Source organism: Carassius gibelio, chromosome A19, assembly GCF_023724105.1.
Source record: "Carassius gibelio isolate Cgi1373 ecotype wild population from Czech Republic chromosome A19, carGib1.2-hapl.c, whole genome shotgun sequence".
Classification (NCBI taxonomy): domain Eukaryota; kingdom Metazoa; phylum Chordata; class Actinopteri; order Cypriniformes; family Cyprinidae; genus Carassius; species Carassius gibelio.
Window position 1 is genome coordinate 7,441,956 of NC_068389.1, and position 16,979 is coordinate 7,458,934.

The window sequence follows — 16,979 nt, forward strand, 5'->3', positions numbered from 1 at the left end:
CGCTGTTTCATTTTAATTGTTGTTGTTTAACTAAATATACATGTTTGACCTGTGCCATTGCATTTTTTTTAAAATTCTCTCCCTTTGACCATTCTTCTGTATTGTCTGTCAGAATACTTGAGTAGAATTGAAAGTTGTACTTTTTTTACTTTTACTCAACTATGATTATGACCAGATACTTGTACTTTTAATTGAGTAAAATTTTGACTGAGTACTTGTAGTTTCACTTGAGTAAAAAAAAAATATTACTTTTTACACCTCTGGCAATCAAGTTGCCCAACTAAACCTAAACTCCATCAGTGACAGAATGGGAAAAAAAACTTGGAAGAAAGCAGGCTCAGTATATTGAAAATATATATGAGAACCATGTCCAACCAAAATCAAATCATTGACAGCTGTTAAATATATTTTCGTACCGCTCTGACATCTTGAAGGCGCTCTTATACTGCGCATGCTTAGACGAGCAGCGCTCTCCAAACTGCGCATGCGCGGAGACTGAGATTCTCGTCGCAAATGTCAGCGACGCGAACAAACACCGACAGACTCTCTCAGCAGTTCAGGACAAGAAATGAGTGATTTCTACAGCCGTGACGTTCATTCTCAATAAAACATACAAGCTTAAAGCGAAAGGAACTGACGGAGACATGGAGCAGGAGTTTGAGGACATAGACTCAGAGGGCCGCTGGCAGAATCTTTATTTAGTAAGTGAAGCTAAGACAGCTAGCATGCTAATGAGCCACGCAATCTACATTTAGCTGTGAGAGTAATGTCTTTTATCTCCTTGTCGCTTTTTAAACTTTAATTCCCTGTGCTGTCACTCTTCTCCTTTTGACTGTTGATGAAACTGGATAAAGTGAAAGTGAAGCTGTGAAGCCGGGATGTTATGGTTGTTGTTCTGTTGTAAACTTGTGAGTAAACTGTAACTTAAGTTAACTGTGGCTCAGAATCAAGTGAACCGACTACATACACAACACGTTTGAGCATTGTAGAAAGCACAGTGGTCATAAATTGGACAACCTGATTGAAATCGTAATGTATCTTAACTGACCACATTTTAACGTGACATTAATGACCAAAATGCTGTCTTTGTAGGCAACACAACACAAGGTTTTTAGACACAGACATCTTAAGACAACATTGAAACACATTCCTCCATTTATACGAATAACAGCTGTTCGCTATTTCTGATTTATACACATTTATTTACTGTAAACAGCAACTGTTACGTTTTCCTGTTATCACTGATTGAATGTCCTGAAAACTGAAAACTACAGGACAGCCTGTTGAATAAAACCTCTCTGTAGTCTTATTTAAATTTACTGTCCTACACACACTGAAACATTAAAGTATAAACATCTATTAAAAGGATATCATGTTTATAGCCCTCATTTAATAGTTTTATTGAGTGCTGGGTGAGTTTGTGTGTAGCTAAACAAACAACATGTAGCTTCCTTGATTTGTTTCCAGTAATATAATGTTACTACTTCTGGGATTAGTTCCGTCACAATTGACATGTTCAGCTAATTTCTCTTAAAAGTGCTTTTCCTGTTCTGCGTTTTGCAGACTCTGGCGTTTAACTGAAATGAAACTCGATGAACCTAATGAATCAGTAATGACCCGATCTATCTGTTGTTTTGAAACCCTATTCCAGGAAATACTCAAGTGTTTGAATGTTTTCCTTTCCCAGGAAATACGCAACCAATCACACGAATGTGCTTTCAAAGTGGCCAAGTATCCGGAGAATCGCAATCGGAACAGATACAGAGACGTGAGCCCTTGTAAGTAACGTGGGATTAGGAGTCATCTCTTGGCATTGTACTGCAACTGGTCTGGTCTTGCGTTTGACATTGTTTCACTTTTTCCCAAACATATCAGTTGACCACAGTCGGGTGAAATTAGAAAGCACAGAAAATGACTACATCAATGCCAGTCTGGTGGTAATGGAAGAAGCCCAGAGAAGATACATACTTACCCAGGTGAGTGGACACCACCCAGACCACTAAACTTACCCCTGGAGCGCCAAGGTCCTTAAATAGTCTTAAATGCAATAAAAAAATAATAATAATGGTTTCCAATTTCATTAAAATAGTCATTTGAAGTGGTCTTAAATTTAGGAATGTAAAAATATTGATCACAACATGGCCTAATGTGATTATTAAAATTCATAAGAATGTAATTGAATTAAATAAATGTGAGCATTGCATGTTTAAAGTCAAAATGTGGTGCTGTTGTAGATCACAAATCAATGAATAATGCACATTTCTGCCAAGTGATTGCTAATTATCTACTGTTGGTGAATCATGATGGTGTTTACTTTATGGTGTTTATATTGTAATGTGTTGTAGATGTTTACAATTGTGAATATTTGATCTCTCTTATCTTTTTAAATGAGCAGCAGGATATAGTACAGCATAGACCGTTCAAAATAAGACTCTTATGTATTTAAAAAAAAAAAGATCTGAGAAAAAATACATGCATTTATCGAGGTAGACATGCCTCTTTATAATAAAACAAATACATGTCAATGCAAAGACAGCATTTCATGTCAGCCAATGATCATGGAAATGAAATACTCAGGTTTATATACACATGATTTGTATTTTCTTCATTGTACTATGTACAAGAACAACAGGAGCTACTACTTAAAAATCTTACCTTACAGACCGTTTCAAGAAAAGTTGTAGGTCATACGTGTGTGTGTGTGTGTGTGTTATATGCCAATCCATTCATCAAATGAAGGTGGCTCTGGTTTTTAGACATTTCTTTGTAATTACTTTTTACTGGCTGCCAGAAGAGTTAACATCAGTTTCTTATCTTTATCTTATTTCACCCATCAAAAGAAATTAGCCAAAATAGACAAATTATTATTATATATTTATAATAGATTTATTTAAATATTTGTAATATATTTATTAGCCAGATATAAAGATTCACAATTAAAACTAATTAAACTAACCTTTTAAACCCTTGCCCAAACTCTGTTAATTTCTGACTTTGCCAAATATATGATAATTGTTAGCTTTCCTATCCCCACATAATCTCCAGCAGATTTCTGTTTTGGCGTAATAATAAACCTAATAACATTCTTCCAACAAAAGTCTCTCCATATTGCTGAGCTTGTAGATTTTTTTTGTATCTTACGAGATTTTTCCACAATCGTCATCCGAGATATTCATATTTCTCTCCCTCCTTCATTCATCTTGAACATATAGTGTATTATCAGGCACTGCTTGGAGCTTTTCTGTTCCTGTTGCATAAAGACTAAGAACATTTTTAACACATTCAACATATAGATTTTACCAGCACAATAATCTGTTTATAGCCTTTTTATAACCACATTATCACTGCATCAGCAAAATGAAATGATATATTTGTACTTAAACCGACCTCAGTTTGTACAGTCAAACCAAAATTTATTCAGACACCTTCAACATTTCACACATTATCACAGTTTATTCACTATAGTTTAGAAAGTGGTTATAAAATATGACAAGAACTTCGAGTGTGTCAGAACAAATGCATCTTTATAATATCAGATAACACTTAAGCAAAACGTGGTCAGGTCAAAGTGTCTGAATCATTTTTGTTCCCAAATATGTGTAAGTTTTACTGGTATTAATATTTTTGGGTATAATATGACACAGTTTACATTATTTTGCTATCCTCACTTACATAAACTAATTATAGTGTCACTAGTAAAAATAAATAAATTTGACTCTAACTCTTTATATGAATTTATGATTGTAAGGGTTTGTTCTCTACTGTATTCACTTTATTTGTGCAGGTCTTAAAATAGGTTTTTAAAACTGCATAAAACCTGGAGCAGTGTATTTCAGTGTTTATGAGAATTGAGAATGTGTGACCAACAATGAAACTAGCTCTCAGATGAATATGAGGAGTCAGGGAAAGAATCAGTCATAGGACTTCCATAAATATTTTCAATTCTTTTCAATGATAGAAAGGTTTTCTTTTGACGTGTGACTAATATGCCTTAAGCAGACTATTTTTTTGTCTTAAGTTATTTTCAGTGTGCTAATACCAGGGACTGTCCCCTTATAGAAACCTGCGGTGAAGTGCTCTTGATCAGGCACACAGAAAACAGGATTGTAAATAACTGGTCAGCTTTTAGTTAAACTCTTATCAACAGCATTAAGTTACTTTTACTCCATCTCTGGCAGTTAGTTTACAGAGATGTTACTACAGGATGATGTAGGCAGGGGGTAGGTTTTTACAAATGTCTTACAGCCAAGCTGTGTGGGATGCATTTCGAAGGTCACACGCTCTCAAATACATTAGTCAGCCATTTGAGATGCAGTTTTGGTTTGATATTTGTTAACAAATGTGTGGGTGTGCCAGACTGTTTGGCATTACATTATTTTTGCGTAGGTAACTACTGAAGATGTGCATGACATGTTTTGAAAATCAGCTAGAGTTTACTCATCAATGAGTGGTCAACTCGACACAGTTTTCAAAAATTAGTCTGGAGTTGGGTTCAAGTTTCTTAAGGGACCTATATAACATAAGACATGTAACACATTCTTGTGACCATTGGGGCCCTTCACTACTACTTGTTCACTTTTTTGTGTGTTTCTTTATTGTCAGGGTCCTCTGAGAAACACCTGTGGTCACTTTTGGCTGATGATCTGGGAGCAGGAAACCAAAGCTGTTATCATGCTCAACAGAGTAATAGAGAAAGGCTCTGTAAGTGTAATTGATCCAAACCTTTTCTCTTTAAAAGCACCACTCTAAGAGCGTCAGCCTCCTCACTCATTCATACTACAGTCAAATGTAAAGTTTGTCTCTTAGTTCATATTAGAGAGTACACAAGTAGCATATCATTAAAGAATTTATGTATGTGTAGAAGTGTTTTTTTTTTTTTCATTGAAAACTTAAAATAAATTTTAAATGTTAGATGAAAAAACTAGCATAGTAATAAACATAGAATTAATAAAGTAACTACTTGGAAATACATATTTAAAGTGCTTAAATGACTAAAGCTGAAATAAAGCTAAACAGAAAAATTTAACAACAAAAATAAAGCACTTTTTGAACTGAATTTAAAAAAAAGCTTATTCAAATGATTAAAACCAAATGCATAATGCAGTTTAAACATTTTATGATGAACAAGATTTAATGACTGAATTTAAAATTCATAAATGTATGATATTTGCCAAGGGTTCTTTCCCTTTTAAAAATAAATTTGAAGACCTTTTTGAAATGAATGCAAAGATGGTCTTTCTAAGATTATCTTTCTTTATCTTCAACATCTCAGATCATCTTTATTTGTCATTGACCCTCTTAATATCACTTCGTGTTGGGTGGTAAATGCCATTAGTGAGTGTAACTGAAACTGTCTTGGTAAAAATAGATTTTTGACAGTTAAATTAAAATAATCATCAAATGTTTGTGGACTGTAGATTGTGCACTGACCTCAGCAGTCAAATCAGGCTGTTTTCACAACATCTTTACCAGCCTTTTGGTTTTAAAACAAAATGTTCATATCAGGAAGTTATTGGCTTTTATTGCTTAGTTTTAAACAAAGGAAATATATTTTGCTTTTCTTTCCGTTATTTCTACACATACCTTAATGCAGGAAAAGTGTGCACAATACTGGCCGACACAAGAAGAACGAGAGATGTCGTTCCGTGACACTCGATTTGTGGTAACACTAGTGTCAGAGGACGTAAAGTCATATTATACCACCAGAGTGCTGGAACTCCAGAATGCAAATGTAAGTTTCACTCATTGAAAATCACAATCTTGATCACATTGTGCTGTCTGATGTCTTCTCATGCAGATTTAAATTGCAGTTCTGGACTTCAGTGATACCAATATTCTGTACAATTCTTGTCTGTTCTGTTTTTTTGGTAATGTATCCACTTAGACGGGGGAGACAAGAGAGATCTATCACTTTCACTATACCACATGGCCTGACTTTGGCGTCCCAGAATCCCCAGCCAGCTTCCTGAATTTCCTGTTTAAGGTGCGGGAATCTGGCTCACTCGGGATGGATCATGGTCCAGCAGTTGTCCACTGCAGTGCAGGAATCGGCCGATCGGGAACATTCTCCCTTGTCGATACTTGTCTCGTCTTGGTGAGTGGGATCTTTAAAACTATGAGCCTGCAGTGTGTGTATATATATATATATATATATATATATATATATATATATATATATATATATATATATATATATATATATATATATATATATATATTTTTTTTTTTTTTTTTTTATGTAGTTGTTTTTTTTTTTTTTGTGACTTCTTAATGGCAAACCCTGTAATCAGGAATTTTTCTTCTATCAGAGCAATTTATAGTTTTGCTGTGGACTGTAGGTCACTGAAATTCAGATTTTTTTATTATATGAGAACAAATAAGACTATAGACGGTTTCATCGGGCGCACGTGCCTGGCCCTAAGTTGTGTATATCGGTCTGGCTAGTGGTGCTGTCTACAAACGCAGTTAAAGTTAAGGTGATGAGTAGACTGAAGTTGGGCTCAGGTGGTTGTGTCGTGGGATGTGTTTCCCATGAATTTATATATTTGTGGAGACTCTCCACGTTTTTAAAACTAAACGATTTTCCTAAATGCTTTGTTGAATAAACATGAGAACGTACTGTACGTTTAATAATAATAATACTAATTCCTTAAATGTATGTTTAAATATCAAAACGAGGCATGGGTGTTTTTATATCGCTGTATTTCTGAAGGAAGACTTGCATGTTATATGCCTGATAAAGCAGCGTTTGTGAGCGTAGCCTTGCTTTGTTAACAGCTGTTAATGGGGAAACCTCTATTTCTCTCGCTTTAAAGCAACTCCTGCTGGCATAGAATGAATTTGCATTTCTATAAAGTCATTAAGTTATTTACAAAGCAAACATATTTTGGTTGTTATCAAAAAACAATATCTACTCTAGAGAGACTAGGCTGTTGTTATTGATTCTATTTGGAAGTCTACCGGAAGTAGAGTTAGGGCTACAAAAGCGCACATGCACAGTAACGTTTGTTTATGTTGTTGCCGTTGAAATGGTCTATATACTTCTTAAGCTTTTTGTAATGTCTAATTTTAAGCATTTAACTTTATATCAACATCCAGTCAAGTGTGTTCAACGTTATGATGGTAGCATTTTTAGGGCACAAGCCACTAGGGGCGCAGAATTATTATTACTATTATTATGATTATTTCAGGGGCTTTTTCATGGCCCTTAACATGCTCCAAAATCCTTGAAACTTGGCACACTCGTTGTAATCTGTGGCCAGACAGTATTTCAAATGGGGGGGGGGGTCATCGAGGGGTGTGGCTCACTGCTTTATTGGGCCAGTTTATACATTACGCATATACATGTGGCCAAACTCGGTCAGCATGATCTCAAGTATGTGGGTTTTATTTTTATTTTATTTTTGTGTTTTATTTGTGGATTTTTGGAAAAATCAGTCTGTGAATTACTGCATAATCCTCATAGGAAAATCAGTCAATTCACATCAAACTTTGAATGATGTTAATATGCGAACAGATTATTGTATATCTTTAATCTTGTTGCCATGGCAATTTATTAAAGTAACAGTAAAAAAAAATGAAGTAATTTTCTTATATCTTTAAAGTGCATTATCCAAACACTTCAAAACTTTTTATATGTGGAGAACAATTCTTTCTGAGAAAAAAAAAAGCATTAGACAAGCATTAGTTAAATTGTTAAACAAATACATGGAATAAGCAAATATATACTGTACTGGTAATATAGTTTTATGTAATTATTTCACAAATGCTTAATCATTTAAAAAATGATCAAACTTTTTGGAGCCAGGGTACCCTTACAATGGAGAATATTTTACAAAAACCCTCTCATAATTATCCAGTTTTTGAAGGGTTAGTTCACTTCCAGAATAAACATTTTCTGATAAATTATTCACCTCCTCCTCCAAGTTGCTCATGTTTTTCTGTCTTCAGTTTGAAAGAAATTAAGGTTTTTTAGGAAAAAGTTTCAGGATTTTTCTCCATATAATGGACTTAAATGGGGACCAATTGGCTGAAGGTCCAAATTAATTTTTTCAGTGCACCTTCAAAGAGCTATACATGATCCCATCTGAGGATTAAGGGTCTTATCTAATGAAACCATAGGTCATTTTCTAAAAAAATATATACTTTTTAACCACAAATGCCAATTTTGCTCTAGCGATGTGATGCACGTAAATTCAGGTATGATGTTAACACATTGGAAAGTTCACGTGGTTAATTCTTTGTCTGTGTACTCCGGTACAAAAAGTTAGGGCAGGGCAAAAACTCCATCCTATTTTCTTCTCCAACTTCAAAATCATCCAACATCATTGTTTTACATTTTATTGTAAAGGGTGTTTGACTTTCTTTGCACATTATATTGTAAACACTGAGTCGGTGCTTCCGCCTACATCACGCGTGACCTTTCCAATGTGATTATTTAATGCGTGAAGTTGAGCTACTGCAAGACGATTATTTGTGGTTAAGATAACATTTGGTGAAACATTTGGTGTCTAAACTATTTTTTTATATGTAAAAAGGCTTTGTACTTCTCTTGTGTCTGAATATCTACTTAAAACCGCATGCTTTACGTACGCAAAAATGGGTCTGGAAAAACACCACGGCATGGAGATGCTCGCGCCAACTGGCACTCCCTATTTATTGGACAACAGACAAGTTCAATTGAGTCACTGAATGCTATTTGTATTTTAGCTTTCTCATTAAATTTGATGATGAAGAAGCTGCAATGCTACAACTGATATGTTGTGTGCGCACAGGAGGCGCCCGTATTGTGAAGAATTCTTCACCCCTGCCAGATTATGCACCCCCTTGCATTGGTAGGTTAAGGAGTAGGTGTGGGGGAGGGGTTCGGATTAGGGGTGGGGTTAGGATTAGGCAACCAGTTAGTGACTTCAACGAGGGGGTACAGAATCTGGCGCAAACATTTGGATTATATCAGCTGTGCTCTTATCTGTTAAATAAGAGTAAGACATCATTCAAAGTGGTCTGTTTTATGGGTACCTTTAAAATAACAGTGAAACCATGTACTTTTGTAAAATAAACTAAGCAAAATGTGTATGCCATCTGTGAACTTCTTCCTCAAATTAAGAAAAGCTCAGAGATACTGTTTACTTGACAAACAGACATGAGAAACATATTTATAGAAGCCATTAAATGCATGTTTTTAACTGTTTATGTTTTGCTTAGGCTATTTGACATTTAAATGCATTATATAAGTCCTTTTGGTACATAATGTCATATTTCAGAAGATTAAGAAAATACGACTTTGAAAACCCCTATTCTAGAATAACCCTTTCATCGCTGGAACGCTTAAAACCAGACTACCAGAGGGTTACAGCATGTGTCTGCTGTGCACTGTTTTCTGATGTCATAGGGTGGAGGTTGCACCAGTGGCTTGGGCCCGTCATTGCTGCATGCAGCTATATTTAAATATTGATTTTTCCCTAAATTTAAACCTGTTGGGGACAAACGTTTTTGAAGTAGACCGTGAACTGTGATGCCACATCATGAGTTACACTTGTGGTATTGTGTTCTCACGAGGTTTAGTGCATATATTGTTCTTCTTTTCTGTTTGTCTCCCTCTCAGGCTTAAAGATAATTAACCATTACTTTACTTTTCCGCTATGACTGATGTGTTCAGTTGGACAAAAGGAAAGACACGTTGGAGGTGGACATCAAAAAGATTCTTCTAGACATGAGGAAGTATCGGATGGGTTTGATTCAGACCCCAGACCAGCTGCGTTTCTCCTACATGGCTGTGCTGGAAGGTGCCAAGTACATTATGGGAGACTCATCTGTGCAGGCATGTCATCACCAGAGTATTTTGAACAGACTTATTATTAACTGCTAGACTTACTGTGTTTGTGTTTATGCTGGTTATTTACGTGTGTGTGCAGAAACAGTGGCGAGAGCTTTCCAGAGAGGACCAAGAGCCCATATCCGAGTCTCCCCCACCGCCACAGCCTCCTAAATGCACAGAACGCTACAACGGCAGCAAGCTGTCTCATCTGGAGGATGGGATGGACCCAAAGACAGGAAAGAAAACCGGCCTAGAGACCCCCAATAAAGAATCAGACAGAGATTCTGGAACATAGTATGTAGCAAGACACTCAATTTTGCTGTTTCCAAACTTGCATGTGGCCAGTAAAGGCCATTCATCAAGCATGATTTCAGATGCTGGATTTAGTTGCCAAATGAATTCCAGATGCCAGATGCTTAAACATAGCCGCTAGGTTAAGAAAAACTAGTCTGACCAACTCAGAGTTAACCAAGGGGTGATCAGTCTTACTTTTCGGATTCAAATGAGGCCAGTCTACTTTTTATGTAATTGACTTAAAAAAGTTATCACAAGCCTTCAAGAAAAAAAAATAAGACATACTTGTAAGACTAGTCTTACCAGTTCCTGTAACCAGTCACAGGATTATTGTACCATTTGTTTAATGTTTTAAAACCACTGGATTACTGAGATGCTTCTATAATGGAACAAATCTCAAAATCTGTCATTTCACCATAAAAAAATGACTAAGAATTATACTTTAGAAAAGAAAAGAAAAAAGGGGTGCTCCGATTGATCGAGTACAATCACTATCGGCCGATAATCATGTTGGGATGATTGATCGGCGGTCTCTTAAAAGGCAGATCTCAAAATAACGATCTAAAACTGCTTTGAGCGGTTTGACACGACATGCAGCCGCACCGTCACAGTCACAGTCCGTGCTGCTTCGCCTCTCACAAGAGTCACCTAAGAGGGGAATTGACCCATTTTCAAAAAAGAAATTCAGGCCCTGAATAAATTTCTAAAAATCCTGATTGGACTATCACTATATATACTTATAAATGATAAAAAGTAGGCTTTAAAAAGATTGGTATCAGCACATACTGCTTTCGGTGATCGGCCTTAAAAATCCTGATCAGAGCACCCCTAAAAGAAAAGAAGGTATATTTTAGAACCATTACCTTTTTGCATTGTTTAGTGTTTATTTAGTACACTTTTTAACCAAACTCTCTCTAATGTATTTCTAAAAGCTCATTTTCATTTCAGTAATGCAATATTATTATAAACTATGATATGTGGAGGCATTATGATAATGAGAATTTAGGAAGAAATGTGCTCAATTGACAAGAAAATAATGTCACCATGCAACACATCTAAATGGTCCTAAAACAACCTTCTTTTTTCATGCTAAATATTTTTTCTAATTTCCTTTTGATTTTGGGGTTAAATGTTGCGATGAGATTCACACAATTTGTGTCATGAATAGATCTTTTTTGTTTATATTGATTGCTTTTTTCTGTTGCTTGTTTTGTTTTACTTTTTGTTTCTGTCGCTTTCTTTTAGATTTTTTGTTTCTGTTGCTTTTTATTTTTTGTTTGTCGCTTTTTTATTTTTATTTTTTCAGTCACTTGCTTTTTTGTTTCTGTCGCTTGCTGTCATTTCTGTTTGTGCAGAGTTTTGTATTTAGTGATGACAGACAGGAAAAATGATTTTTTTTTACTGAAAATGAGACTATGTAAGAATATCACATTTTCATGTTATATTCACTGTTTTCTCTTTTTCCAGTGGTCGCAAAAGACAAAGAGACGACAAAATGTCCAACCCCAATCAGAAGACCCAGAAGCAGACAAAACCCAGGATAACCGACCCTGATAAGAAAAGAAAAAGGTGAAAATATCTGGTCTGTCTGGATGGAGTGTGATTTTCTTGTGGTTTTTTTGTGTTCGTTTTTTTTTTTTGCTGTACTTCTCATTGACACGATGAATCATTTCAACATGTCTGTTCATGTAGAAGTAATGTATAATACCACATATGCCTCAACCCACTCAGTTCTCATAATATCACTTGTTGTTTAGTGGCTCAGATGCTCAGGCCTCACTAAACTGAGTTACCATTTAGTCTTTGGGCCATTGAGAGATTAAGCCATTTGTCACCAGGATATATATATATATACACAGGGGTTGGACAAAATAATGTGAACACCTGGGAAACAGGCAATATTTCTTTAAGGTGTTTTACCAGCAATTGAATGTGGCACCGCTTTCAACCTTATTAGAATAGTCTCCATTTGAATGTTTGTCAATAAATCATATTCCAGTTACCCTCGAGATGTTGAAGGAACTCTTCGAAAATATCCACAGTGGTTTAATAGTTAGCTGATTGCCAGGTAATTTGTCTGGCCATGTTGCTGTTCATCTTTGTGCTCCAACAGACCAAGTTTTATGATCACGGCACCATCTTTTTCACATTTTAGCATTGGTGCCTGTGTTTAAAGTTTGATCATTTGCAGCTCTTTCCTGGATGTGTTGGCTTAGCAGAGTTTTTGAGGAAACGGGGTCTTCGAAGTGAATATTGGGTTTGCAATCACTTTGCTGTTCTTCTTGCTGATGAAGTCTTGTTCACGGTCATAATTGTTCTTGAAATACCAAACAATTGGGCTGTTAAAGTTACAGATACTCTTGCTAAACTGGTTCCCATGGTTTGTCCTGTTGGGAACGCTGATGTACAACCTAGAGAATGTAGACGATGAAAGATAATTAGGTTTGTTTTTTTCACTGTATCCTGCACAATTATTATTTTATTTTTTCCTGTAGTAATGGATCTTCACATTATTTTGTCCAACCACTACACTAGTGTTTCTTATCCATGTTGTATTTTGGGTCAGTTATAGCAGATGATTTAAAGCCCCTGCAGAAGCAGTGCAGTCACACCAGTGAGGATCAGTGGACAGCTATATCATTTCTGATATGTGGCATCTGCCCACAAAGAGGTTAATTTTTATTTGAGGGTCAGTTTCTTTCAATTCAATTGGCATCTCTAACGGAGACTGAAATCTCAGTAAAACTAATAATAATAAATAAAAAAAAACAGTGTAAACAATGTCACATGACGTCACATTTATCTTTGTAAAGCCATTATAGTAACGATAACTATAACCATGGTGTTGAGGCAGAAATAGTCCAGTGTTATGACATTATTAATTTAAGGGTTTGTACAACCTTTTGAGAGACAAATTCAAGCACTTTTCAATTTAAATTATATTTTTAATGGGATGATCAAAATATACTTTGTGGTAAACAAACGCTTGTTTAAAATGTAAAAAAAAAAGAAAAAAGACCACTATTACCAGTAGATCACAGTGGAGGAGCACTTATTGGCTATTTAGTCATTCATTTCCACTTTTTTGCTTTATATTTTGGCATTATAAAATCACTATGATAAAGTATCAAATCATCAAGAAATGTAATTTTGTCAAAATTCTGCTCTTTTTTTGTGTGTATGTGTGTGTATGTGTGTGAAATAAGAAGTCACAAAGTGCCTCAAAACAAACTTGTCTTCAAATTGCAACTGAATCACACATAAAGCAAGTATAAAGCACTTATTTTATAATAACTGAAGTTGTTGGTTAGTTTCACATATTACCATAGAAGAATAACGGTACATTACACAAGAGTACAATATACAAATGATCCATATAAATTTAGATTTTACTGTTGTTAATAAATCATCAACTCGAGCTAAGGGAAACAAACGTAAAACTTGTCCGTCTTGAGATTACATGAAGAAACTGAGACTGACTAATCCCGGAAGAACTGCTGATGATGTCTCCAAGATGCTTCAGGAAACCTTCCCACAAAGCTGCCTGAAAAACTGTGCGACAAAAGCAGTTTTAAACAAAGTGTGGACGCGCCAAATGTTGAATTTAACTGATAAATAAAATCTATTTATGACATCATTTTTGAAAGCTTCCAGCATTTTTAGTGCCTAAAGACTTTCAGTCGTGTGGCTTTGTAGGAAGGTTTCTTCAGATGTCTTGGAGTCGTCACAGTTTAGTCTGTCTCAGTTTCTTCATGTCATCACAGACAGACTGATGATGGTCAGATCAGATCTCTGTGTGAAGCACCGGCTGCTGTCAGACTCCTCACTAACATTAGCTAACTGCTTTAGGTAACATGAATTAAGAATGAACAATATTTCTTCAGCATTCATTAATCTAGTATTGTATGGTTTATTTTGTATGTGTGTACAGTATCCCCCGTCGTAAATGATCTTAACTGGTGCATGTGACAGAAAAAGAGGGCAAGAATTGAGAAAAGCAGTCAGTAGGTGTGGACACCCTGATCTAAATCGAGTGGGTTAGTGGGATGATCATGGCCTGCTTTAGAGCTTTTTAGAAGATATTTACATTTTGACATTTTCACAAGAAGCAGATTTTCCCCTAAATGCTCATTACTGAAACACAAGGATTTATTTGAATAAAATAAATTGAGGTAAAACAAATAATATGGGGATCTGTGCATACAACTGTACTTTACAGATGTCCTTCATACATATGTCACTACCGATTATTACACTAATGAGAATTTAGGGATAAATTTAAAAAATACATGAACATTGTTTTTAAAATGCTCTTAACTTTCTTTAGCTGATATGTCTTTTATTAGTATCTTTTGATCTTTGGGGTGAAATATGTGATTTTGAGAACATGCCGGTCATGTTACACATGAACAGCGAGCAGCGTCAGGTCAGCGTCTGTGTAATTGTGTCTTGTATTGTGGTTGCAGTCTGGGCTGTATTTGCTGTACGTGACACAGCGAGTGCTGCCCTGTTGGGAAACCTCCCCAGTGAGGCAGCAATGGCGCATCTGCGGGATTTTTGTAAAGACAAGCTTGTCCGGGCTCTTCAGAATCCTCCGGCTGTACGTGAGAGTCAGACTCGGGCCTTGTGTGCGGTGATATGCTGCTGTTCTCATGGCCATGGCTAAGACTAAGCTTCAGCATGGTGTTATGGTTTTGCTTTTTTCCCAAATTTAGAAGACTGCTCTCTCTGTTGAATGAGATTTAAAGTGTGTTCACAATGACTAATATAAATAAAACCTTAAGTCTTTTTAGGGGTGTAGATGTGGTGGAGATCTTGGCACAGCCTCGGTGCAATAATACTTGGATGTGTGTGTGTGTGTGGTTTGCGTGCAGCACTTGTATGTTTCTGCAGACTGAGCTAAGAGTGTGTTTTGTTTGGTTAATCGCGTGTCACCTAAAATAATTTATTTCTTTATTTTTCATCTTTAAGTTATTTTAAGTCTGCTATTCTGACTAAAATTCTGCATGTATAACAAGATTATTAAGCCTAAAACGTCTCACTTACCTTCCTGCCCCGCATTTATCACACTCAAGGTTTGCCGTATTTTCTTTTTCGCACCATTGGAATTGCAGCAACTTTGAAATGATCCCACTTTATATTTCTCATTGAGTAAATGTGGATAAATATCAGTCAGGTGGATAACGATGGACGACGTAATCGAAACCAGTGCTTCTCAACTAAAGCAAGCGCCCTTGATAAATGTGCATTTCTTAAAATGTTTAAAATAGTTTATCATTATAGTCTTAATTAAAATGATTAAAAACACATACACATAAAAACAAAGTTTATTGTTTCACAGTAGTCATAAGAGCTTGGTCCTTATTGACCATTAAAGGTGGGGTACGTGATTTCTGGTAGCCAATGTCTCCTCCACATCATGAGTAGACACGCCCCTTACTGCTGATTGGCTACAATTGTTTGGTACTCTGCCTTACTCAGTTTTTTTTAAACACACACCCCACCTTTAATGCCCCTGCTGCATGGTAGACATTAACTGACTGTTATTACTGATGTATTTGCGCTGGATGCAGTATCATGCATGCAAATGTGAATGCAGAGTTACCTCTAATACTGTGTTATTAAACTATTGGCGAGTCCGAGTATTTTAGTACAGCTTTGGAGTGACATTACAGAAATATGGAGATTCACAGAGAATTGTTTTCGAATTGCATTGTGCTGTTCTGAATCATGAGGTGTTGGCCTAATTCCCAGCCTTTGATTCCTGCAAAAATGTCTTCAGCCTTCAGTTATATTTAACACAGTCCTTCATGAGACATCGCTTCAGTTCCCACTTGTCTTTCGGAGCTCAGAAGCCCAAGTCTCTTCTAGGGAAGTTCTGTTTTGTGTCATAAAGAAAGAGCATGCAGGTTTATGGGTGAAGGACATTAACAATGTGATTGAAATATGACATATTTGACTGTGACTTGTGATTGTATCGACAGAGCGAGAACAACCAGTGACTCCTAACTCCATGGCAACCTCAGCGAGAGATCTCCATCCCATAATGCCCTCCCATCCACCCCTGTGTTTTCAGAAGTCGTTTACAGCATGAACTCTTCTTTGAACATGAAGGTTTCTCCACTCCGAACAACAGCACACACCAGCACTATATCTGTGGATGAAACTGTGATATATAGAGGACAACACATCGCCATGGTTTGGATTGGTTTTAATTTCATTGGACCTATTTAGTCTTTGTTTTTTTTTTGCTTTTTGTTTTGTTGGAAAAAGCAGCAGGATCTGAAGTAGGTCTATGCATTTATAATGCTGTTCATACATTGTATTTTTAGACTACTTTTTTTCAGAGGCAAAATGAAATGCTCTATTTTTTATATGAAATTACTTGAAATTTCCTATCATATCTACAGGGCTTGTATGCTCAAATCCAGTTTGTGAGATTGATAAACGACGTCTTAAGCTGAAGAGTGCTCACGTTGTGTACATAGTGTACCTTATGAGATGTAAAAAAAAAAAACGAAGAAAAAACTGATTGTACAAAATGATGACCAGACATTGCATTTGGTTACGACACAGCGAACAAACCAGCAGTGTCTGAGTGTTGAACAGTCTTACTTTTCTTTATCCAAGAGTAGGATCCATGAATAAAACTGCTATCGTTTAGTTTCTGTAACAGTGTGTTGTGTCATTCACTTTTCCAAACGGTCACACACCAGGCTACAGTGATAGCCATTTAAATCTTCCTGTAGACCTAACTAGCTGTACTGTACAATATTACATAGTTTCTCTCGCCGTTTGCTGATTTTGTGTTTGGAGTGAGGGTAAAACTAGTGTAAGATGTGTCCAATTCATAATTCACCCCAAAACA

At 36.0% G+C, this 16,979-nt stretch overlaps 1 protein-coding gene across 1 annotated transcript; it reads left to right on the forward strand.

The window, feature by feature from the left end:
* Positions 1 to 478: 478 nt before the first annotated feature.
* LOC127935701 (tyrosine-protein phosphatase non-receptor type 2-like) lies at positions 479 to 16,784 on the forward strand. Its single transcript, XM_052533795.1, has 10 exons — positions 479 to 701; positions 1,688 to 1,778; positions 1,876 to 1,976; positions 4,603 to 4,701; positions 5,594 to 5,731; positions 5,885 to 6,094; positions 9,659 to 9,820; positions 9,915 to 10,111; positions 11,579 to 11,680; positions 16,096 to 16,784. Exons 1-10 carry the CDS (start codon positions 645 to 647, stop codon positions 16,118 to 16,120), a joined length of 1,182 nt encoding a protein of 393 aa, XP_052389755.1. The 5' UTR covers positions 479 to 644; the 3' UTR covers positions 16,121 to 16,784.
* Positions 16,785 to 16,979: the final 195 nt, after the last annotated feature.